The 26,348-nt window shown below is 41.0% G+C and overlaps 1 protein-coding gene across 7 annotated transcripts in view; it reads right to left on the reverse strand.

Annotated features, from left to right (window-relative positions):
* The window catches only part of LYN (LYN proto-oncogene, Src family tyrosine kinase), a 116,368-nt gene that overhangs the window by 52,434 nt on the left and 37,586 nt on the right, over positions 1 to 26,348 (reverse strand). For 3 of the 7 annotated variants that reach the window (XM_045075770.1, XM_045075771.1, XM_045075775.1), the window contains exons 2-8: positions 8,484 to 8,620; positions 5,603 to 5,648; positions 4,732 to 4,837; positions 3,065 to 3,163; positions 2,840 to 2,943; positions 2,159 to 2,308; positions 843 to 995 (exon numbers count right to left, since the gene is read on the reverse strand). In XM_045075770.1, the coding sequence (XP_044931705.1) occupies positions 843 to 995; positions 2,159 to 2,308; positions 2,840 to 2,943; positions 3,065 to 3,163; positions 4,732 to 4,837; positions 5,603 to 5,648; positions 8,484 to 8,615 (790 nt within the window). In that variant the 5' untranslated portion in view covers positions 8,616 to 8,620. Of the gene's footprint in view, positions 1 to 842; positions 996 to 2,158; positions 2,309 to 2,839; positions 2,944 to 3,064; positions 3,164 to 4,731; positions 4,838 to 5,602; positions 5,649 to 8,483; positions 8,621 to 15,495; positions 15,631 to 26,348 lie in introns of those variants that run through there. The other 4 variants (XM_045075772.1, XM_045075774.1, XM_004768803.3 and 1 more) reach the window with 3 other exon arrangements.

Below are 26,348 nucleotides of genomic sequence, written 5' to 3' on the forward strand. Positions count from 1 at the left end.
AGAAAAGGCACGGGGGGATAAATCCCTGAAGAAGTCACTGCTCTAATTTCGTCATTATCTCTCGTCAGCCTAAGAAGGCAGGACTTAACGTAAGGAATGATTCATTAACGGCAGCACCTGGAGCATCTTTAGAAGCTTTCTTGGTGAGGAAGTGCAATAAATTGATGCTTCCAATTAGGCCCACTAGTAAGGACAATCCTCACCCCAAATATAATTTTCCCTGAGATGGAAACCAATTTCTTGCCCTTAAAATATGTGTACTGAGAATCTGGTGATGAGAGAATCATGAACAAGTAGACAGAACGTCAGGATAAAAACCCACTGTCCTCTTCCTTATAAACGTTCATTCTAAAAGAGCTACTATGGCGGGGGGTAGGCAGGGAGGAGAAGTGAAGCAGGAGACAGAGAGAAAGAGATATGAACACCCAGTTATAAAACAATTAAGTTCCCAGGATGAAAAGTACAGCACGGAAGACAGAGTCAATAACACTGTAATAATGTCATATGGTGACAGGTGGCTACTACACTTCTCGGGGTGAGCAAAGCACAACATACAGAATTGTCAAATCACTGTTATACATCTGAAACGAACATAACATTGTGTGTCAACTGTGATTCACTAAAAATTTTAAAAAGTTGTTTTTTAGAAAATTTTTTAAAAGAGGAGCGTTGCAAGGAAGAGAGTCCGATCAAACCATTCTGTAGCCCTTGGTGCCACGTGGGCAGAGCAAAACAAAAGAAGTGATGCTTCGGACATGGTTTAATGTTTGGCTGAGAACACGGCTGGACATTGGCTTGAGCCCTTAATTCCCTGGTTGCCTCCTCCAGAGCCCCACACTCACCCATCCAGACTTCCCCGAACTGCCCAGCACCGAGCCTTTTCACCAACTTGATGGAATCCCGTGGGATCTCCCAGGCATCTTTGTCCCATGGCTTTTGTGGTTTGGGGCTAATGCATGCCTTTTCCAATCTTCTGCATAAGCCATCCGACTGCTCTAATGTGAAAGAGGGGGAAAAAAAGTTACAAAATGTCCTACTTTGTAATTTACCAGTATCTATGAAGAAATTTTGGCTACTAGTGGGATCATTTCCAGCTCAATGTAGTCTGTGAACCTAAAATTCTATGGGGGTATCTTTTGTATAATCGTGATTTTGGAAATTCTTACCTGAAAGACAATTCTGAAAATACTTGATTTTATCCATTAGTACTGTTTGCAAACCTACAATGTGTATCCCTTGAGAGTGGGTGGCAGAAGTACACAGTACCAGCAGCTACCCACCACAACCGACTTCAATCACACCGGGAATGAACCTAAAGGCCACCCATGGGTTTGGCTTCACAGGGCAAAATGAGAAGCGCTGGAGACAGAGGACCATGGACTCGTCACCTCTAAATATTTTCCTGTCATTGTTATTTCTGTTTTCTTTTACCCAGACTATGGATTACTTTTACACACATATACACACACATATATATATATAAAGACACAGATCTGCAAATCTGCATTCTGATTCCAAAGCGCTGGAGACAGAGGACCATGGACTCGTCACCTCTAAATATTTTCCTATCATTGTTATTTCTGTTTTCTTTTACCCAGACTATGGATTACTTTTACACACATATACACACACACACATATATATAAAGACACAGATCTGCAAATCTGCATTCTGATTCCAAAGCGCTGGAGACAGAGGACCATGGACTCGTCACCTCTAAATATTTTCCTATCATTGTTATTTCTGTTTTCTTTTACCCAGACTATGGATTACTTTTACACACATATACACACACACACATATATATAAAGACACAGATCTGCAAATCTGCATTCTGATTCCAAATATTTAAAGATGTATTGTAAAAATATGCACTACATGAAAAGAATATTCACTTTTCTCTTCTCAGTTTTGGAACATTAACTGTCAAACAGCACGGATTGGGTGGGAAGAACTGGGATAATTATTCACTAAGATCCATTCTGAATTCACATGCATAGGTAATTATAGATTAATTTAGAATCAATTACAGAATATGATCCTCCAACTTCATCCAAAAGAAATGTAAGGTAGAAGAATTTTAATATAAAAGAGAGTTTGAACCCTGCATTTCATAATAAATCTGTTTTGTCTTGTCCGACCTTTAGTTTTTACTTACTTTGGTAATGTTTAATCATGTCACTGATACAAGGGAAAGTGATTCGTGGAGAAATGTAATACCCTCCATTGTCCAGACTTCTAATTTTGTAGTGCTTAATAACATCACCATGCACAGGGTCATAATCTCTGACAGAAAGAGAGTAGCTTCCTGTGGGGGAAAGCACAAGGAAAGATTATGCTTATATTTTATAAGTAAGATCTGCCTTATAAACACCATGGTACACAATTTGCAATAAAATATGCAAAATGTAAAATAAGTATGTATGTAGTGCATAATTTAAGTCCTATAAGAAGTCTACTTGACAAATGAAGCTACCATTTTGTTGCTATGAAGCTTACCAACACACCGTTTTCCTTCTTTGTGCTAGTTTTTTTTTTAATTATTTCACTGAATTGAAAAGTCATTTTGATTTTCTTTCTCTTAAAATTTCAAGATTTACTCTCAATCATAATGTAAGAAGCTCCGCAACAAACTTAAAGCATGGTGAGAAATGGCCATAATTATGTCTGCTATGGTACTTTTCATAGCAACACTATTGAGTTTATTTGTTATCAAGCCATTAAAGCTTTCACTACCAGAATATAATGTATCTTTTTCTTAAAAAAAGATATATTATGCTAGTTTCTAAGAATGAATTTCTAAATAGTCATTTAGAGGGGGACTTAAACCACTTCTTACCTTTTAAGGTTTCGCTTTCTCTGATCAGAAAAGCTCCAGGACCGTTCCCTGGTGCCAGCAGCTGCCTTTCTGCATCCTTCCTGGTTATGTCCTTGAAAAACCACCTGAGAAGACATTGTTACATTTCATGGATGTTATGCTCCAGGGAAGGAAAAAGGTACGAATGCATAAGAAAGCCCAGGCAGCAAGCAAAGCCATCCAAGATGACAATGGGTAAGGACTCACTCTTCTGTTTCCAGGGTGTTGACTTTGGCGACGTAGTTGCTGGGGATGAACCCTTCTCTCTTTGTTGAAAGGGATTTAGCTTTCCACCATTCTCCATGCCTGGAAGAGAAACAGACATCAAAAAGCATTTGTATCCAGGGGCACCTGGCTGGCTCTGTTGGTAAAGCATGGGACTCTTGTCCTTGGGCTTGTGGGTAGATTACTTTTTTTTTTTTAAGTTTTTAAAGAAATAAGTGTGTGTATCCGATGAGTCAAGAACTGCAATAGCAATTGTCTGAAGGTGTCTGTTTTGGGGGGGGTAAGGGAATATGGGAAGATCCCTGGAACCCCAGAATCCAGCAGAAAAAATTCACTCCTTTTGCTGAAATAAAACTATGTTTAGAGACTAAGGCAAAGGGAAACAGCTTCACAACTGAGTCCCTGTGCTCAGTGCTGCACACACAAGAGTTGGTAAAAATGGTTCCTATCTTGCAGAAGCAACACGTTTGTAATTTCCCTCAGGATCTCTAAGAAATGCTGTGGGATCCTTATAGAAACAGGATGCAAGGGAACAACGAAGCATAGCTCTCATATTATAAACTCCTTTGTTGAAACATCTAATATCAATAGAGAGAGGCTGTGAAGAAAATAAATGGAAAACCAAAACTAATCCCAAGCAGGTAGGCTCATTCCCACGTTCTTGCCCTCAACATGGAGCCGAGGAGGAGGCTGGGGGCTGAGGCAGGAGGCAGGAATGGAAGGGTCCCCATGAGCCTCAACTATGATGTTCAAATTCCCACACACAGTCGGGTTTCTTGTTTGCAAGACGTGAAGGACAGCCACACGGACACAGAGCTGCTGCCTACTGTACGTCTATGCTGTGTTCACATACATGCACACACACCACATTGTCACATCAACCCCATGACACGGCCGCTGCTGCTCCCATTTCCTAAGTGAAAAAATGAAGGCACGGAGCAGACGTGGCTTATCAAGGTCACACAACTATCAAGAGGCAGGGCCAGGATTAGGCCGGAGTTCACACTCACCAGTAAGCAGAAACTCCTCTTAACCACTTAGTACCTTGTACTTACTAAGGAGTCTCCCTCCTCCAACCCTGGTGGGTGGGGCCAGGGTGACAACGAATGCAAGATTAGGGGGAAATCCTTGGGAAATCCTTGTTCTCAGTTCCAAGTCCCTGTGGTCTGAGCCACAGGTCTGTGAGTCAGTAAGGCACGGGGAAGGGTGGACCAAGGACATGACGACGTCTAAGTGTCTTGCAGAAGGACTACAACTGCTGAGTAGGGGCTTTTCCAAAATGATGGCTGCTTCAGCACAGTGCCCTTACAAATCAAACTAACTCAGACCCATAAACCCAGTCTGAATTTGAGCAATATAACTAGATAAACATGGCATTAAAATAACACGCCAATACCCACAGACACAAACTTCTTAAGCTGGCACAGATGGATAAGGAAAGAAACCAGTGTCTTTATTCAAAGGGGAAACTGAAGAATGTGAGAGAAGATTCCTGCGGCCCCAATCCTCGCACTCCCAAAGCGCTGCTAGCAGCCAGGAGGCTTCGAGGCCGCTTGTTGCTGCTACGCTGCTGGGAGCGGAAGGAAGGGGCCAGGACTCAGGAGCCTGAGTAAAGGGCCAGCAGGCACAGGGTGTGTGGGCACACTTACTCCTCCAGGACCTTCATCTTCTCTCCTTTCTTGAAAGACAAGTCATCTGGATGGATGCCATCATAGGGGTACAAGGCTATCACGATGTCTCCTTGCTCCTCCGGATCTATAAGGAAGGACGAAAGGGAAGACCTTCAAGAATCCATCAATGGAAACGTTTTAACAAGTCTTTACCTGGCACAAAAGATGGATGATGACATGTGTTTCCTGCCTAGTGGGGCTCACAGCCCACATGGTCTACAGTAAACAACGTATTAACCACACTGGCTACAGTTTGTGTTATCCCCAGGCATACAGACCTACAACTATAACTAATTCCCGCCCTGTATTTTGGAAATGATATAGCCATGTTCAGAGCAGCATTATTTTCAAGAGCTGAAAGGAAAAGTCCAAATGTTCAGTGACAAATGAGGATAAGCAAAATACGGTGTGTCCACACAACAGGACTCATTCAACATGGATGAACCCTGAAGACATTATGAGGAGTGAAATACACCAGACACGAAAAGACAAACACTTTATGATGCCACTTTTTGAGGTACCTGAAGTGGCCAAACGCATTGAGACGGACAGTGGAATGGTGGCTGGCAGGGGCTGAGGGGAGTAGGGGGACGGGGAGTTCGTGTTAAACTTGGACAGAGTTTCAGCTCAGGGAGATGAAGAAGTTGGAGATGGATGGGGATGCTGGCTGTCCAGTAACGGAATGTACTTAACTACTCAATTGGACACGTAAAAATAGTTACAATGATAAATTTTATATCCCATGTATTTTTTGGCAATGAAAGTATAAATAAAAACACCCACGCTGACTCCCTTACAGCATCTGTAACAGTAAAGAAAGGAAAACGACCGTGTTGCTATGGAAACATACCTTTAGTCTGAAACCTCTGTCCTGGTAAAAGCTGAGATTCTGGAACCTACGAGAGAATATTGGTTAGGAAAAGGATTTTGACGTTTAGCTTTTCTTCCTCACAGTCATGTTGTGTGTTATGTCATTTTTCTCACAGTAGCAAATGAGGTTTAGAACGGCTAATTGAGGGGACGCCTGGGTGGCTCAGTTGGTTGGACGACTGCCTTTGCTCAGGTCATGGTCCCGGAGTCCCGGGATCGAGTCCCACATCGGGCTCCCAGCTCCATGGGGAGTCTGCTTCGCTCTCTGACTCGCTCATGCTCTCTCTCACTGTCTCTCTCTCAAATAGAACGGCTAATTGAGGAAGCCGGAAAGAAGAGAAGGACAGAGCAAACATTTTGCGGAGCTGCGCCCCATCCCACACAGCTCAGCAGAATGGCTCCCCCTTCTAAAAAGCAGTCATTTGTCGGGGGTAGCAGGAAGTGAGCAGGTGAAGGCTGGAGTCTCAGCATGGAAACCCAGAGCGAAAGATGGAAATGGCTTGAGCCCCTGCTGGCTTGGTAGGACTTTGGCCAGAACTGCTGATCTCCGGGTTTCCCAGACTTGTTCAGAAAATGAGTCAGGGTTCTGTCACTAGACACTGAGAATAGGTCCTAACGGATCCAGGCTTCCTAAGGCTGACCCTGCTCCTGTCACGGGACAGATGGCATCCCGTTACTTCAGCTTTGAGGTGGATTAGCAGGAAGGGTCTGTGGGACAAAAGGCCACCTCAATGACCTTTCAAATCAAATTCCTTTTTCTCCCAGTGACCATGGGGAGGATGATAAGACCTCGTGGGCCCTTTTTCAGGAAAGTACTGTCCAAGGCCTATATCCACAAATCATGCAACTTTTGCCTTTGATTCAGTGGCTCAAAGGAATGGACCAAACCAGTTTGCACTGAAATTTAAATTATTTTTTTAATTTAAATTTCGGGTGAAAGCCCATAAAATCTCCAATTATGAGGCTGGGCCAGTGGGGGAAGGAACATTATTCTGTGTCCTGCTATCTGAAAATCGGAGGTCCGTGTTATCCTTAAATACTTACTTTAAGAAGTCCTACACTGATTTTTTAATCATGGGGATTTGCATAATTAGGATTACATGATAAATTATAAATGATTTAGAGGAAATAATCAGAAGATGAGAAACTAATTAAATCACTTTGAAAGCAGCAAGCTGATTGTCAAATATCAAAGAGTCCTTAATTTACAAATGTTTTAATAGACTTTCTAGAAGACCAACACACATATAGGCCAACTCATCTGCCATTTAACTCTTTCCTTAAAATGTCTTTTCCTCGGAGCTTTGCTGAATTTCATCAATCCCACCTCACCAGCTCATCACAGTTCCGCTGTCGCGGAGCCAGGGCGTCCAATTTTGGTACATCTGGCCACACCTGGGACTGTTATCTATGGCCATGGGATAAGGCAACCCTCCGGGCGCAGGAAACAAGGGCAGCCAGAGAAGGCACAGACTAACAGACGGAATCCAGGAGGGACTGCCGTATTGCAAACCTGTTTACTACTTCACCTTCCAACCCCATGTTTAACCTCCCTTACTCTGAGGAGGAGGAAAAATGGCACGTTTATATGATTTGCCTTTGTTTTTCTGAATCAAGGTATCTCGTTGATCATTTCAAAAAGAGAACTTGGGTTCTAAGCAAGTAAAATACCTAGCACGTGATATCAGGAAAAGCCAGATTCTTTCCATGAGAGCTCTTCAAGTCTATAATGAGGAAACCACCTATGACTCCAATTTTTCCAATCGTTTTCTTTTCTATTAAGCATTTTTATGTAATATAGTCCTATACTTATACTGGTTTATATAATGTTATTAAAGACTATATTTATATGTATATCACTAAATTATTAAAGCAATCGTCTTATACCTTTTGGTTTTTTCTATATAACATTAATTTATCTATCTAGAAACATCATGTACAATAATTAACAGCAATAATATATTCACTTTTCATCTCCACTGTTTGAGAATGCCAACAGTAACTTCTCAATTTCAGCAATGGCATGAGACTTTGACATACATGTGTGTATACGTGTGTGTGTGTGTGTGTGTGTGTGTATACATATATATATGTATATATGTTGATGGGAAGGATAAAAGATCGGAAGTAAATTACATTTAATGTAGCAACTATCCAAAGCTCTGGTCCTCTTCTCCATGAAATTAGATAGAGTATTAGGTCTTCCTTGGCCAAGCAGTGCCCAACTGAATTGAATAGCACATCACTCATATGAAATTTCTGGTACAGATATTTGTCCAAGGTTAGGGGGCAGAATTAGCTGTGTACTTTTTTAATCATTTAATTCTCTATAATAAGTCATGACAACTTCAGAATCTACTGTTTGGAGTTAACTGAAGAATGATAAAATATGGGATAAAATATGATACACTACAAGGAGCATATCAGCATTTATTTTAGCTTCTGACTCAAATCCAAAATTTCCTTTGCCTCCAGACCACTGCGCTAATCTCACTACCTATCCTAAGTCACAGAAGTTCAAATAGACAGATCAATTTATCTTTATATATATATATATATATATATATATATATATATATATATATAAACTGGGTCTTCGCACCAGTGATATGAAAGATTTTTTCTTTACACATGAGAAGGTGATCAAAGGCCATTAATTGTACAAAAAGTGGTCTGGTAAAATCTCTAAAATGTTTACAAACTCTTTAAAAGATTAAGTTATAAAGCAAATCAAAAATTATTTGAGGCCCAAGAAATGGATGTAATTTTTTTGCATGCACATGTTACAGATTTGGTGTTTAAATTAAGCAGCCATGCGTTGATCTTGCTGTGGGAATTCTCCCCTGAGACTATCTACTTACTGGCCTTTGCTGTTTATTGGACGTTGGATCTCTCACATAAATAGTTCGGTCAGTATTACGTACTGGTTGAGTCTTCAAATCTATTCCATCGTCATTCAGATTGTCTTTCCTTTTTGATTTTATACATCCCATATTTCCTGTAGGAATATAAAGGCAATGACATTGTTTTACCATTTTAGAAATGGCTTCAAGCGACCAAAATATCTCCATTCATGAAGAATAAAAATAATACATTTTTATTTTTTATTATAGATAGCTTAACAAACTCAAATGTGAATACAGTTCACATACCCATTTGCTTATTCATTCATTCATTTATTCATTCAACAACTATTAATTGAGCACCAATCTTAGGTCAGAAGACATCGTTCATGCCCTAAAGTTGCTCCTATTCTCGTGACAGAAATTCTAGAATTAAAATTATAGTAGAATCAGTGACAGAGGATGCACAGGACCTAGAAAAGAGTACCTAACTCAGGCAAGTGGAAAAAGAGGTAGAGAGGGGAAACATCCCCAAGAAAATCTCTAGAAGTCACAATGGGAGGGATGTCAGTCACAGTCACGTGGCAGAGGCAGTAAAGGGATTCCAGGAAGAAGGAACTTCATATGCAAAATACTGATCCAGAGATAACAAGGCCGTTCAGGGAACTAGTTCCTCACTGGCCTCTGGGGAACTGGTTCATCTCATTCCTTTGCGGAACAGGTTCAAACAGATCCCTTCAGGGAACTAGGTCTATGATGAGAAACCCTGGAGGCCAGGAGCAGGTAGGGAAGGCCAGGAGCTGGGATGGACACAGAAACACACCTTGGGTGCCAGGCTGGGGAGCTGTTTTTCTTACTTCGTCATTGCACGAGGACACAATGGACAGGATCAAGTGAGGGGGCTGAGGCGTCAAAGGCAAGCGTGATTAAGAGCTAGATGGTGCAGAACCTGCCTCCAAATGAAGGTGGCTTGGGGCCTCGGAAAATGGTAGTGCCCCTCCACCAAGACTGGAAATAAACGAGGAGATGCCCATGTGGGAGAGGCGATGCCTGGAGGAACATGAGCGGATCAGCTCCCGTGGGCTTCCCAGTAAGGTATGTGACTGTGGAAACCAGGAGAGATGGTAGAGCTGGAGGCACAAATGAAGGCATCAGCACACTGTGACTGTGCCTACTAACCCAGAGGAAGAACGTGACAGCCGGGGCTGGCGCCTGACCAGGGCAGAACAACATTAACCGTGCTTCCGAACGTTGAACTCCTTTATTTGTTTCTCTGGTTAATACTAGGATATATAGAGCACTGCACCAAGCACTCTGGGGACTAAAGAGATGAATTTAAAAACTAAAATCAGGTTATGAATCTTGCCTTACAGCATAGTCTCATGGTTAAATCTGTACATTAAAAACAAAAAAAATCTGTTTGAGCTCCGTTAGAACATCTCGCAAGGCAGTGGTTCTAAAAGCTCAAGGAACACCAGGATCACCAAACTCAACAGAACAGATTTCCTGGATGCACTCCAGTTAATTCCTTGGGGCCCAATCATGTCCCCTCCCCCGGGAGGGGCGTAATCTGTGGAATTCCGAAGCACTGCCACTGGGGGACCACTGCTTAGAACTTTAGAGGAGGGAGAGATGACTCGGAGTTTGGGGAGGCGGTGGTGGGAATCCGGAAATAACTCCCGGAGGAGGAATTGTTCTAGGAAACCTCAAGATCTCCAAACTGTCCAACTGTCAGACTGTCAACCACAGGCCACAGTCGGATTCTGCACCTTGTCCTGCGAGATTCCAGTGGGCCTGCAGCCTTCAACTTGTTTATCATCTCATCACGGAGATACACCGCCTCTAAAGGACAGTCACACCTCTTTCCGAAACTAGTAAGCTGCAGTTCCCAAAATAAAGGGGAAGCAAGTGCTTCTTTGATTCAAAACAGCCTTTTTTTTTTTTTTTTTTTTTTTAAATAAGCTAAAGTGCTTAAGTTGATCTGTAAATAAGCGAGATGGGTTATAGAGCTGATTTGTAACTAAACAGACAAGCTCTTTTTCACTAGTCTCAACCCCCACCCACTTCCCAAAAAGCTGTTTCACTGATCATTCAATAAGATGATGCTGTTCAAGAAGGGAAAATGGAACTGGCTGCTGAGCACACAGCTGGCTCCAAGAGGAAGCCCTGGAGGGTCCACCTGACCGCCACTGCCCGTTGCTCTTCCCCTCACACTGATGCACCCCCACTCTGGGGACTCACTCTCTTGTCGCCTGGCCAGCTGCCCCACTGCAGAGCACACTCCAGATCTCTCCTTGTCTCCATCTCTCTGTCTCTCTCTCTGTCTCTGTCTCTTCCTGTCTCTCTCTCTTTCCCTCTCAGTGTGTCTCTGTCTCTTCATCTCTGTCCCTCACTCCCACCCCCATCTGGATACAATGTGATTTGCCCAGACTAGTCTTCACTAAGGATCCTACGGAAAAGATCACCCCTCTGCCCATGCCGCAGGCTTTTCACTCTTCTTTTTTAAATTGTGACCGACATCCCATAACATTTTGGCTAATTCCCGGTCAGTCCCTACCAGAATTGAGGCAGATGGGGAGATCCCCAGCCTGTTTCTTCCGGGCAGTATTCCCAGCAACTGCAGAGCACCTGCGGAGAGCAGGTGCTCAGGGGACATGCGGGGCGGGAATGAAGGGATGGACCCGCTCTGCCTCAGCCTTCCCACATGCTCATCCCGAGACCCCCTTGCAAAACGCGGACAAGAAAAATGAAAGGCGGTGAAACCCACCTCAGTTGTTTTAAAAGGACAGAAACCTCTAGAACTAACTTCTAGTTGATAGGAAACACAGAGGTCAGAGGAACAAAATTATCAGCCAAGTCCATGGTCTGTAACTAGCCTGGATACTCTGAAAAGGGGGTTGGGGGGCTAGGACAGAACTATTCAAAATTAAGAGATTAAAGAAACACAATGGGCGAACATTGAATGAATCCTGGATGGTGGGGGTAGAGGAGGACACAGATTGGGATAATTGGGGACATCTGAATATATTTGATCATGGTGTTAGGGAATTGCTGGGTTTCATAGGTGATATGATGATAGCACTGTGGTTGTGCAGAAGAATGTCCGTGTTTTAGGAGATGCCTACAGTTGTGTGCAGAGATGGAGTCTCATGGTGTCTGCAAGTTACAACACTTTGGCCAAAGATGAAAAAGACAAGGGAGTGGGGAGACAAAAGTGGCATAACATTAAAAAAATCAGTGAATCCAAAAAAAAAAAAAAAAAAATCAGTGAATCTAGGTGAGGATGTTCTTTCATCTCCCCCCACCCCGCCACCGGGGCTTTGTTATTTTCAAAATAAAATGTTGGAGTTGGGGGAAAATAAAGAAATATTATACTACTTTTTTTTCATAAAATTGTTCAAAATGTTAGAAACCCCTGCTGTGTGTGTGTGTGTGTGTGTGTGTGTGTGTGCGCACATGCGCGGGTACACAGGGTCATAGGGGATGAGATAAGAAAAGTCCTCTGAGGGCTATTGTTTCTAGATCATGCCAAGGAGTTCAGACTTGATTTCAGTAGGAAGCCATGGAGAGTTTGTTACCCAGGGAAAGGATACAATGAGATCACTCCTTCCCAGAGAGAACTCTGTAAGAGCCAGAGGGGAGAAGAGAGCTGGATGGGGACATCTGCGACCCAGACCTCTGAGAGAATGAGACAAAGAGACAGTGGTGACTGTCCAAGGGCAGGGTCCCTGGGAAGAAGACAAAGGATAGAAATAGAAAGCAGGTAGATGTGTGAGGGGTGGAGAGAGTCCATGGATTATCATTTCTTTATGCTTATTTCATATTTCCCCTTCCCCACCACCATGGATCTCTGAGAACGAATGCATGGGCCATAGATGGAAATAATTACAACACTGCTCCACGTGGAGAACTCCACACGGAGAATCCGTCCTTGGTCGCTCAGGCTGAGCCACCCTCTGCTGACTGCCCACCCAGCAGGGAGCTGTGGGTTGGGACCCTACAGTTGTTCACAATACAGCAAGAAAGCTCACAGAGCTCCTTGCTGTGACACAGGGATGAACTCAGACCAGGTTTACCAATGCTTTCTACTCTGGTAAGGTACCAGAAAGAAAATGCACCCCCAACAAAAAAAACCAGAAAGTGGTTATACCTTTGCAAATGATATGAGCTACAATGTACAATGACTCGCCACTTAGTATTTTTTAATTAGACATTAATCATTTTCTAAGCACTTCATTTATGGCTTGAAGAAACCCTCTGACTCAGGTATTACTAACCCCACTCTACAGAGGAGTACACTGAGGCCTACAGAGGTCATATGACCAGTTCCCATAGCACTGGGGAATGCTGGCTCCAGGACTCACACACAGCTTTAGCTCAAAGTCCATGCTCCACCCTCCATTTTGCCATATGATGGCTATTTTGAAACTTGTGCTTTATCTGTGTACTAACACTGTTCAATGAAGGGGTTATTTTTGTGGCTTGCTTCTTTCTCAGAAGGACTTGAAATGCTTTCACCAAAAAAGGACAATAATGAGTTTTTAAAAAATGAAAACAGAAAAAACTGAACCCAGGAAAAGAAGGGAATGGAGATGGGGTAACATGGCGGGCACCAGATTTGCTAGAATAGGTTTCCTGTCAGGAACAGCTAGAGTGCAGGGTGGGTGACGGTGCTTTCAGGAAGGGAAGAGGAAGTGGACCCGAGCTTGTCAGAGGAGGGCGAGGCCCCGGCACAAATGCTTAAGGTTTCTTATGACGGGCTTTACATCAAGTCCTTCAGATGTAAATATCATCAAGTCCTATGGCAATATCTTCAATTTTTTTAGCAGTAAATGAAGGCACATTTCCTATGTAGAGATCTTCATTTAATAATGATAATAACAGGGGGGTTGACATGCAAATACAGTCCTGGGATATTCATTTCATGAGCTCCACTATACCGTCTGGAGAGACACAAACAGCTGGGCAACCATTCGCTCACAAAGGGACTTCCACCCACACATCCAGGAAATGGGAGGCAGGTAACTTTTCTTTCCCAAAAATGTCTGTTGGTCACTGGAACAAATATCCACTGGGAGGTTTATCCTCACAGAAGGGACTTAGAATACCAAAATCCTTAATTAAAAAAAAAAAAAAAGATTTTGGAGAAAAGACTAAGTATGAGTCTTCATTCATCACCCCCGCTGCCTGTGGTCAGATCCAATAATGCCTTACAATTACCCACGTGCTCAAAAAAGAAGGAACAGTCCACTCAGAATTCTACTTCCGGGGATCGATTTGTTCTTTTTTTCCCCCTCCAGCTTTATGGAGCTAAAACTGACACATGACTTTGTGTAAGTTTAAGGTACATGACATAGTGATTTCATAAACTATGTATTGTGAAGTGCTGGCCACAGTCAAGTTAGCTAACACATTCATCACTTCATGCGACTGTCAGGTTTAGTTTATTTTTTTTTTTACGGTAAGGAGTTTAAAAAAGGTTTTGTTCTTGAGATACACTTGAATAGGGCACGAGGATGTTCACATGAATGTTATTTGTATTACACAGAGGGACAATCTAGACATCCATAAATAGGGGAGAGTTCATTAGATTGGGTCAAACTGACTTATTCTATTCTGAGACCAGGGTGAATTAAAAAGAGATTTATATAATTTGGGCATTCTTGACCATTAATCATTATGGATTGGAAAAATGCACATATACATAGTTACACACACATATCCACATGAAAGCAATCCACATATCCACAGAAGAAGAAAGGATTCCCACCACCCTGGTGGTTAGGTTCTAAAGTCCACTTAAAGCCACAAGATCCTATACAGAAGTTCTCTCTTAAAAACTGCTAAGGAAGACACTCCAATTTATAAAGTATTTTGGAGTAAGGACTATAGACCTCAAATCCTGGGTCCATCAATCATTAACTGTATGATCTTTGGCAAACTGCCAAACCTCTCCCTCTCTCAATATCCTTCTAAACAATGGAGATGACTGGCTTGTTGCATTGTTATGATGATTAAATGAATTAAATTAGCTGATATTTGCAAAGTGCTTAAAAGGATGCTTTAAACAGCACACAGTAAGAGCTATATACATGTTTGTTAAACACATAAATAAACGAGGTCTAAGTACTAGTTTTCCCTGCAACATTGCAAGAGAAACACTCCCATTGTTGAGAAGCACACATATAACCCCCTCCCACCCCAAAGAGGGAACAGTAGGAGCACATCTTCCATCCCGCCCTCAGGGGGGCACCCAGACCACTTGGACCCTCTAAAGGAAGGATTTCTTCCACCTCCCCCCCCAACCCCCCACCCTTCCTCCTCACTTCTGGGCAGGCACTTGCTACTCTGTTGTATACTTTGGTATTGCAGAATGACCTGAATGTAAATGTATGCATTACTCTGTAACTGAAATGGGGGGTGGGAAGCTGTGCAGTGAGAAAGGTTCCTAATACTAAATGTATGTAATTAGTATTACATACATTTTGGGTAATACTTTGTTTGTCATAGATTTCCTAAGCTTGAAAAGTATTACATCCCACCGTATGCCACCCCCCCTATGGAAGCTGAATCCGTGTGTTGACACACGATCATTCCACATACATGACATACAATGATTCCACACAATCATAGATCTTAAAATTTAAAAACAAAGTTACTAGAATTTAACTTCCCAGAACCTCTATTTCTAGCCTTTACAAAATGCTACAAAGAAACTGTGTTGGTATCATATTTGGTTCTTCTTATGACTTGTAAATTTTCTCTCTTTATTTCAGCAGCCACCAAAAAGAAACTAGAAACTTTTGGGGGGCATTGAATTTCACCACCACTTCCCAAACTGACGGCTTCAATTTGCATTGAGTTTTCCGGCAATAAGCCAATTACTCATCCAAAGACTCACTGGGAGCTCTGAAATCTTTCTCTTGTTAGCGACTTTTTGCCTGACCTTGCAATATCAAGTGGTCATTCTGGAGTTACTGGAAATATCTGTGCTGGTAGGGAAAAAAGAGAAGAACATGTAAGTACTTACTTTGTCCCTGGCATTGCCCAGATGAGGAAAGAAAGCCCTGATGTGAACCTGTGCCAGGCTATCAAAGGTTTTAGGTAAAAGTGAAACTTGATCCATCGGCGGCTGCTGCTTCTTCTTCTTCTTCCTCCTCTTCTTCTTCTTCTTTTTAAGATTTTATTTATTTATTTGTCAGAGAGCGCACAAGCAGGAGGAGCAGCAGGCAGAGGGAAAAGCCGACTCCCTGCTGAGCGAGGAGCCCTATGCATGCTCCATCCCAGGACCCTGGGATCATGACCTGAGCCGAAGGCGGAGGCTTAACCAACTGAGCCATCCAAGCATTCCCAAAGCTGCATTTCTTTACCTACCCAAAGATTTGCAACCTCTCCATGGAGTGAGTTTTATCTTGGAATTAGGGAGCTTAGAAAAACAGGAGCAAGGGAAAGGAAGTCCCAAGGACTTAGAGATGGGTGGTAACAAACCCAAACAAAAGTGATCTTGAGCTTCCAAAGTAGGCTGAGTTTGGTTCAAGGGTCCTTCAGAGGAATGTATGCCTAAAACAAAGTCCACACCTCACGCTTGCATTCCAAGACCAGCTAGTTAACTTAAGAGCCTCACTTTGCCTGCCCAAGTAGAAGTCTTATCGACACCCTTTGATTGTTTTCTTCCTTTCTTTACTTTCAAGAAGGAGACCTCAGAGAAGCAAAGTCTAGTACGGAAAAGTTGCAATGTTTCTTCAAATAACCTATCAGAGAGGAAAGGGGTCTGAGAAGCCTCAGAAGCAGCCTCAGGACAGCAGAGAAGGAGAAAACTCCAGAACTAAACTCCACAGTCAATTCCATTGGTTCCTGCCTTAAGTGACTTTCTTTTCTTTTGCCCAAGTTCCTAAAAAAAATTTTTTTTTAAAAGATAAAACTGAAAAGGGTATAGCCAGGCTCTCTACTTAGACAACTAAGATTTCTCTCCTATGTATGTCATGGTAATCATTTTCAAACGTTCTCAATCTTCTTCTTCTGTGAAATCTCCCAGAAAGCCATTGTTGACATGGTTAGTAAGCTGATAACCCAGGTCCACCTGGGTCCAGACCCTGGCTTTGACCAGCCTCCAATATGATGTCCCTAAGGTTTAAATACCATATGTAACAGGAACAGTATCTTGGGGCAATTAAGTCAATGTCATTTTGGTATCTGGTAATCCTAGCTCCGGGTGTTCCTCTGGGTTCCATTTTTTTTTTTTTTTAAGATTTTATTTATTTATCAGAGAGAGAGAAGGAGAGAGAGCGAGCACAGGCAGACAGAGTGGCAGGCAGAGGCAGAGGGAGAAGCAGGCTCCCTGCTGAGCAAGGAGCCCCATGTGGGACTCGATCCCAGGACGCTGGGATCATGACCTGAGCCCAAGGCAGCTGCTTAACCAACTGAGCCACCCAGGCATCCCCTCTGGGTTCCATATTAAGAGCAAATCCTTGACAACTCAGATCCCGGGGCTCCTCTATGATGCGATATCCTCTCTAGTCTGAGAGAAAGGTTGGGTGCCCCCTAGAAGGGAGGGAGGTGTGCTTTACAAGTACTTCTTGAGTTAGAAAACGTGACCAAGAGGAGCCCGAAGGAGCATTAGAAACAGCATGAATGGGACAGAATGTGTGTCCAAGGGTGCCACCCCCAACAACGCTGAATAGGAAATGCCAATTGGGAAAGTGAGGGTGGCTTGAAGAACATTTATTTACTAGTTTTAGGTCCACACACCTAGACCCAGCCTGCAGGAGGCTATAGAGAAATCTCAAAGAGCCGCTGCCTCCCACCTCACATGGAGAGAAGCACGCAGAGCGGCTGTCTCCAGGCTCCCCTCACTCAGCCTGTTCAAGGTATACGGGGCCTCTGGAACTTTTCAAGTGTCCCGATGTGATCTGTTGGCTTTGGGGGCACTGTTAGGGTGACACTCCCCACAATCAGCAGTGCCCAGTCATATGTCAGCAGACATACAAAGAATATGGAGAGAATCTGTGGCTTTTTCTCTGCAAACAGCACAACAGAAACCTTTTATCTACTTAGGTACCATCTCAGACGGGAGCAGAAGACACGTGAAGGACGAAGCTCCTAGGTTAAAGAAGCAGTGGCATGATGGAAAAAAGATTAAACGGGAAAAAATTCAAACCCTGTTGGCAAACTTAAGGCTGTTTTCCCACCTGCTGCTATTCAGAGGGATGAAGAGAGATAGTTAAAGAATGTGAAAGCTTTTTTCACCTTTGTTTTTGCACAGCTGAACTGCAGTGTGTACATTCTGCAAGCACGCTCCACACGAGATGCGGAGGATTGTGGAATTAGAGAGTGGTGATGGTGTAACAAGCGTGTGAGTACGCTAAAACCCACTGAACTGTACACTTTGAAAGCATGAATTTATTAATTTTTAATAAAAAATTAATTCAAAAATACGCTCCCCCCCCCCCCCAGAGAGATGTAGTGCAGTAGGCTGGCTTCCTTCTCATTATATTTTGTTTTTTGTGATCTGATCTGATCAGATGAATCTGATACATGTTAATTTACCTTGTGTTTGCCAATGTCTTCACCTGGTTTGAAAGCATCTTTTTTTTCTCTATTATACGCTGTAGGACATATGCATAGCAGCAGGAAGACTTAGGTACTATGCACTTAGCTGTACCAGGAATGTGTAGCATAACTAATGCTAAGCCGATACTGAGATATTCTGAAATAATGATGCATAAAAGAGCAAACTGACTGCATTTATCAGCACCCTAATAGGCCAGTACAGTTTTAGTCACGGATTTTATTACAGTGAGTCCGAAAAAGACATTTAAGAGGTAGGTGAGGGTTCAAATACCTGACAGTTTGGAATCTAGAGCACAGAAGTTGAAGGGTAATTTGACTCCTGCTTGGAAGAAGGCCATGGATAATGACAGATGCAGCAAATTAGGAATTGGGAAGCAGGGCTATGGACAAAACCACTTTCTTTTCTCAGCTCTAATTTCCTCACCATAAAATGAAATGGTTGAGCTTGACATGAGAGAGTAAATGACACTACCTTTAATTTGACAATACATATTAAAGTACTTTAATATGTATGCACGTTTTAATACTTCACTTCTAGCAACACATTGTTTCTACAGAAATAACTGGTCAGTTACACAAAGCTCTGTAGCAAAGGGTATTTTTTATGGGACTGCTTAAGTTTACAACTGTATATTAGTTGAAGTGGTTTAATAGCTTAAGGATATAACAATTCTTATCAAATGTAATTGTTTTAAAAGCTTTTGAAAGTTTCTATGAAGCCTTTTTTAAAAAATTTATTTATTTATTTGACAGAGAGAGAGAGAGAGATCACAAGTAGGCAGAGAGGCAGGCAGAGGGAGGGGGGAATCAGGCTCCCTGCTGAGCAGAGAGCCAGATGCTGCTTGATCCCAGAACCGTGAGACCATGACCTGAGCCCAAGGCAGAGGCTTAACCCACTGAGCCACCCAGGTGTTCCATCTCTGATGCTTTTTAAGAAATTTTGTTTTTTTTTTAAGGAGGAGAGGGGCAGAGGAAGAAGGAAAGAGAATGTTCAGCAGGCTTCATGCCCAGCGCAGACCCTGACTCGGGGCTTAATCTCACAACCCTGAGATCATGACCTGAGCTGAAATCAAAAGTTGGATGCTTAACCGACTGAGCCACCCAGGCACCTCAAAATGTTCTATTTTTAAAAACAAGACTGTTGAATCTTCTTAGGACTATATTAACATTAGTTGATAGTAATAAGTAGCTTAATTATTAAAAATAACTCTAAGATAAATGGATAAACTAGATCATTTACTGGCTACTTGATTATAAGGAATTATTATCACTTTTATGTTTAATATATTGGTATTAAATTTATATTTAAAAAGAGCTTTTTCTTTTAGAGATTAAAATGAAAATATTTATAGACATAATTTTTCAAATTTTAACAAGTAGCTTAAGTGTCTTCTGAGATATGGTTGTTTCTTTAGATTCCTAGTTCATTCTTTTCTTACTTTACTCATCCTTACATTTTTAGGATTCTAAACTAATTTCTAAAAATTCATCAACCCTGGTGACATGTTTTTGTTACATCTGAGGTGCAAATCTCCTGCTTCTGTCCAGAAATTCCTCTATACATCCTCACTTTTCCTTCCTTATCTCAAGACAGTGTTATCCTTCTGTGTCAGACGGTTTTGCAAACAGTTTCTGGGTCAACACATCCTAATTTCTTTTTAGAAACTACAGCATTAGCCTGTCATATGTGGTGGGAATGTTTTGGTCACTTGTAATTTCTTTTGAATGCTTCTAAATTTAAATTTAAGCTTAAATTAAAATTTTATTCTTTTAAGTACAGAAACAACAAGGTTGATATGCCATTTGAAAACTAGCAAGAGAAACATTAAAAAGTGAATATGCTTTTTTAAAAAATGGACATAATATTCGATAAGTTAAAAAAAAAAAGTCTTCTGGTATATTGGAAAATCTGATTAAATATATCAGACTGGCCTTTAGGCAACTGACTTTTGGAAAACTGACCCAGAAGATGATACATTAACACAAAAGAATACTATGTAGTTATTAAAATAATGTGTGTGTGTGTATATAGGAGAGAGAGAAAGACAAAAAGATATTCACAGTACGGTGCACTTGGGTGGTGGGTGGTGCAGCTGGTGAAGAGCCTGACTCTGGCTCAGGTCATTCTAGCCTTGCCTCGGATTCTGAGCTCAGCTTGGAGTCTGCTTAACACTCTCTCTCTCCCTGGGGCCTCTGGGTGGCTCAGTGGGTTAAAGCCTCTGCCTTTAACTCAGGTCATGATCCCAGGGTCCTGGGATTAAGTCCCGCACTGGGATTGCTTGCCAGGGTACCTGCTGCCCCTCTCTCTCTGTCTGCCTCTCTGCCTATTTGTGATCTCTGTCTGTCAAATAAATAAAAATCTTAAAAAAAAAAAAACCTCTTTCTGCCTCTCCCTCTCCTCTGTGTGCGCATTCTCTCTCTCTCAAATAAATGAATCTTTAAAAAAAAGATATTCACATATATACAGCATGACAGCATTTTTGTTGGGGGAAATTGAGCAAAAAAAAGTCTAGGAAGAAATACCCTAAAATATCACAATGTTCCCAATGATAGGACTGCAAGCATTTTTGGTTTCTCCTTTCCAAGTTTTAAATTTTACACACACACACAAATATGATTTTCCGAATATATATACATATATAAGAGTTTGAAGGACCTTAGGTCATGTATTCCGTTACCCTTATTCAAAAATTTTTAAAGCTGTTTCTGTTTTATATAAAGTATATATATATATATATATATAATTATATATATATATACACACAATGCATTTTTATTATACATATATGTGTATTTTTTTTTTTTTAGATTTTTTTATTTGACAGACAGAAATCACAAGTAGGCAGAGAGAGAGGAGGAAGCAGGTTCCCCGCCGAGCAGAGAGCCTGACGCAGGGCTCGATCCCAGGACCCCGGGACCATGACCTGAGCTGAAGGCAGAGGCTTTAACCCACTGAGCCACCCAGGCGCCCCTATATGTGTATTTTTATATTTTTATTATACATCTATAATATGTAATATATGTACATATATGAACTTGTACAAAAATGAAAAACATTTTTTAGAAATTTAAAACAAAATACACATAGGTCAATGGAACAGAGCAGAGAGTCCAGAAATAAACCCATGCTTATATGGTCAATTTATCTATGATAAAGAAGGCAAGAAAATACAATGAAGAAAATACAGTCTCTTCAACAAATGCTGTTGGGAAAACTGGACAACTATGTGCAGAAGAATAAAATTGGACCCCTTTCTTACACCATGCACAAAAATAAACCCAAAATGAATTAGAGACCTAAATGTAAGACTTGAAACCTTACAAAACTTCCCTGAGAAAACTTAGGCAATAAACTCTTGGACATCAGAATTAGCATTATTTTTCTGTCTTTCCAAGGAAGTGAAATGAAAGCAAAAATAAACAATTGGGACTACACAAAGCTAAAAAGTTTTGGTACAGTGAAAGAGATCATCAACAAAATGAAAAGGCAACCTACTGAATGGGAGAAGTGTTTGTAAATGATATATCCAGTGAGGGTTTAATATCCAAAATATATAAAGAATTCCTACAACTCAACACCAAAAAAATAAACAATTTGATTTAAAAATGGGCAGGGCACTAGACATTTTTCCAAAGAAGACATCCAGATGGCTAAAAACAGACACATGAAAAGATGCTCAACATCACTCATGATGTCAGGGGAATAGAAATCAGAACCCGAACGAGATATCACCTTATACCATTCAGAATGGCTAAAATAAAAAATGCAAGAAATAACAAGCGTTGGTGAGGATGTTGAGAAAAAGGAATGCTTGTGTACTATTGGTGGAATGTAAATTTGTGGAGCCACTGTGGAAAACAGTATGGAAATTCCTCAAATAATTTAAAATAGAAATACCATATGATCCAACAATTCCTCTTCTGGATATTTACCCAAAGAAAATGAAAACACTAATTCAAAAAGAAACATGCACCCCTCTGTTTTTACTGCTTCATTATTTACAACAGCCAAGATATGAAAGCAACTGAAATGTCCATCAGTGGATAAATGGATAAGGAAGTGGTGTGTAAACACACACACACACACACACACACACACACACACACACAAAGGAATATTACCCAGCCATAAAAAAGAATGAGATCTTGCTATTCGCAACAGCATAGATGGACCTAGAAGGTATTATGTTAAGTGAAGTAAGTCAGACAGAAAGACGAATACCATATGATTTCACTTACATCTGGATTCTAAAATATAAAACAAATGAACAAACAGATACGGACTCATAAATTCAGAAAACTGGTGGTTAGCAGAGGAGGGGGGTTAGGGGATAGGCAAAATAAGTGAAGAAGGTTAAAAGGTACAAAATTCCAATTTGTACCAATTTGTCCAATTTGCATAAGCCACAGGGATGAAAAGTACAGCATAGGAAATAAACAACTGAACAAACAAGAGAATCTGAACCCATGGCCTAAGATCTTTCAAACTCTGGAAATCTGTGGGAATAAAGAATTTGGAGTCACAGTCTGGAGTGACTGGAGTCACAGTCTTTGCTAAGAATTCAAACAGAAATAAACTGTCAATCATGAAGATTTTTACTAGACATAAAGAAAACTGCTCAACGTCCAGGAGATGCACTGAAGTGGGCCCTGAAGAGACAGCAAGGGCTCTCTCAGGTGTCTCAAGAGGTGACAGCCACTCAGGCCCCCATGTGAACAGAAGAAGCGATTCTCTTCAACTTCTAGCAAAGTTGGGAGGTCTTGGAGAAGGGAGCTGGAGGCCATGCAAAGGTCTTGTGGCTGGAATGAGGTGAGGTGCAGAAAAGGAAGCTGGTTTGGCTGTAGGGAAGCAAGCAAGGGGCTGAGTGGTCAGAAATGCCTGGGTCCTGATCTTCTTATGACCAGTGCGTGGCTGATGGCAAATACACCAGAGACTGGTGACATTTCCCTGGATCAATGTGCAGTAAGAAGCCTCACTCGCAGGGCTCATCCTGATTTGCATAACTCTTAGTTGAGCAATTTCACACAAAGGAAGGCAACGGGGGATTGCTGAAACAATGGGGTTTTTGGTTTTGTTTCTCTTAACAATAAAAGGGAACACACTGAAAACAAGATGAGCTAATGGAAACTTATGTATCATAGAAACTTATGTATCAAACGTGTCATTTAAAGGACCAGAAGAGGAAATGAGAAGCAGAGTCTGAACTACTATGTATGTACAACCAACTAAGAAGCAGTATAAACATCGACTTTGTATCTAGCATCAGATTTCTGTGATCAAGAATTCTGCCACATATATTCAAAATTATATAAAATTACGTATTTATATTCCAGTTTCAGAGTTAAGGCAGCTTTATGTAGGCTACTATGCAGGCTATGTAGGCCTTATGTAGGCATAATGCAGGCTACTGTGAAATCAGAAAAAAAGTGAAACTAAGCCCAAGACATCTGAAGGCAGCTGAATGCTACAGCACACCATTAAAAGTAAAAAAGTAAAAATGAGCCATTAAGTTTTGGTACAACTGTAAATCTACAAAAATGTAGGTTTTCTAGAGGTTAATGCAAAGAAAACATGCCACGGATATAAATAAATCAGGTACTCTTCAATAGAATTTCTCAACCTCGGCACTACTGACATTTTGAGCCCAGAAAATTACTTGTCGTGGGGTCTGTCCTGTACACTGTAGGGCAGTTCTCCACATCCTTGGCCTCTACACAAGAAGCTAGTAACACCCTTCTCCCCCGCCTCCTCACAACCGGCGAGAACCAAAATATCTCCAGACATTGCCAAATGTCCCCCAATGAAAGCTGCATGGACAGGAAATCAGATGTTTTAATTACTGGCAATGACCTTAAGTATATTTTCTGTTACAGATTGAGGTAGAACAAAATGCTTTGTTAGTCAACAGTGCAAGACAGGTTTAACAACCCATTATAAAACTTCAAGGGCATCCCCAGAAATCTTGTGCAGTTCACGTCTGTCACCTGGCCTATACACACAAGGACATACACACACCGATGTGGAGTTTGTTGGAGGTGACCCAGAAACTTTTTACAAGAAAATCACTGGCCTGATTCTGTACCTCAATGGAAACTAGTCTCACGAGATAAAGCTAGAATAAGAATGACCTATTCTACCTACCCCCTCTTATTAAAATGTATTTTATTTTCACTGAAGTTAACACAAAACTTCCTTTAAAAGTTTACTGTGAACAGAATAGAGAGTCCAGATCTAGACCTACAGATAAATGGTCAACTGATCTTTAACAGAGGGGCACATACAATCCAATGGAGAAATGAATCTTTTCAGAAAATGGTGTTGAACAACTGGACATCTGCATGAAAAAGAAATTAACCTACACCCAGATCTTAAATCTTTTACAAAAATTAGCTCAACATGAATAACAGAACTAAATGTAAAATGCGAAAGCATCAGACTCCTTAGACGATAACACAGGAGAAAATCTAGATGACCTTGGGTTTGGTGATGACTTTTAGATACAACACCCAAAGCACAATCCATGAAAAAAAATGGTAAGGTGGATTTCTTTAAATTTAAAACTTCTGTTCTGTAAAAAACACTGGAGAAAATAAAAAGGCAAACTACAGACTGGGAGGAAATCTTCGCAAAATGCAAACAAAGAACTGGTAGCCAAAAGTTACAAAAACTCTTAAAACTCAATAATAAGAAAACAAAAAATCCAACTTAAAAACGTGCAAATGATCTGAATAGACAAGAGTGAAGCAGATATAGTCAATAAGCATCTGAAAAGATGCTAAACACCACACATCATGAAGGAATTGCAAATTAAAACAATAATGATATGTACCAACACACACCTATTCAAATGGCAAAAATCCAAAACACTGACAACAACAAATGCTGCTGAAGATCTGAAGTAAAAGGAACTCTCACTCCCAGCTGGGGGAATGTAAAATGGCACGACCATTTACAAAACTAAAAATTTTCTCTTAACATATGATTCAGTAATTGTACTTCTTTGCATTTACCCAAATGAATTGAAAACTTAAGTTCACACAAGAAATTGCACATGGATGTTTATAGCAACTTTATTCACAACCGCCAAGCAGGTGTGATGCAACTAGGAAGTTGCATCATTGTGGGAATGAATAAAGAAACGATGGTACGTCCATGCAGAAAATATTACTCATAAATTAAAAGAAATGGACCATCAAACTACAAAGAGACATGGAGAAACGGTAAATGCATAATGATACATGAAAGAAGCCAATCTGAAAAGGCTACATATTGCATGATTGCAGCTATATGACATTCTGAAAAAGGCAAAACAGCGCTGTTTACTGGAAACAGGAAGATCAGTGCTCACCCAGAGTTAAGAGGGAGGAAGGAATAACTAGGTGGAGCACAGGGGATTTTTAGGGCAGTGAACTATGCCATACAGTGCTGCAATGATGGATACATGTCATTAGGTATTGGTCAAAACCCACAGAATGCACAACACAAAGAACAAACCTAATGAAAACCAGACTTTCATTAATAACAATGTATCAATATTGGCTCCTTATTTGTAATAAACGTACACACAAATGCAAGATGGTCATAATTTGGGGAAGCTGGGGAGTGGTGAGTGATACATGGGAAAGTCTCTGTACTTTCCATTCCATAAACCACTCTGTAAGCCTACAACTGCCTGGAAAAAAGTAATCTATTAATTTGTTAAGTATATTGTAACAGAATAGGTACCATTTTGAGTCAGTATTTCAGAAAACAGATCCTCAATTTTGAAAAGATGATTGCCTTAAAATATGGAAGTCTAGTTGAAAAAATGTGCATATATCCATATACTATGCTCCTTCCCAACACCCCAAATTTTTCGATTACCAAGGGCAGGCTGTTACCTGCTTAATGAGTATGGTGTAAAATGCAATAGAATTTCATTAAATCTTCTCAGCTGAATTCCTAAACTCCTACATTAACTTGGGAAAATAACTGGTAAAAGATGGGAGCTCTGATAATGTTTAATAAAAAGCCACGAATCCTAACAACATGCCTATGGCCAGTGATGATAAATGAAAGGTGAAACTGAGTTAGGCTTATAAAAATGGCAGGGCAAAGTACATATGGTAATGTATGTACATATGATATGAGTTTACCCATATACATTTGCGCAGTGAACAGGATTTTATCAGCAATTAGTAATCCTGAAGAATCACTGTCAATTGATAGTTCACTTAAGTCAAAAAGTAAAAATGGGCCAGGTAGCAGGTACATAAATGATGTGGTCCATTTAAGGGACTATTACAGAGCCACTGAAATTGAGGACAAGAAAG

The sequence above is a fragment of the Mustela putorius genome, unplaced genomic scaffold (genome assembly GCF_011764305.1).
Source record: "Mustela putorius furo isolate JIRA1106 unplaced genomic scaffold, ASM1176430v1.1 tig00000151_pilon_pilon_pilon, whole genome shotgun sequence".
NCBI classification, from domain to species: Eukaryota; Metazoa; Chordata; class Mammalia; order Carnivora; family Mustelidae; genus Mustela; species Mustela putorius.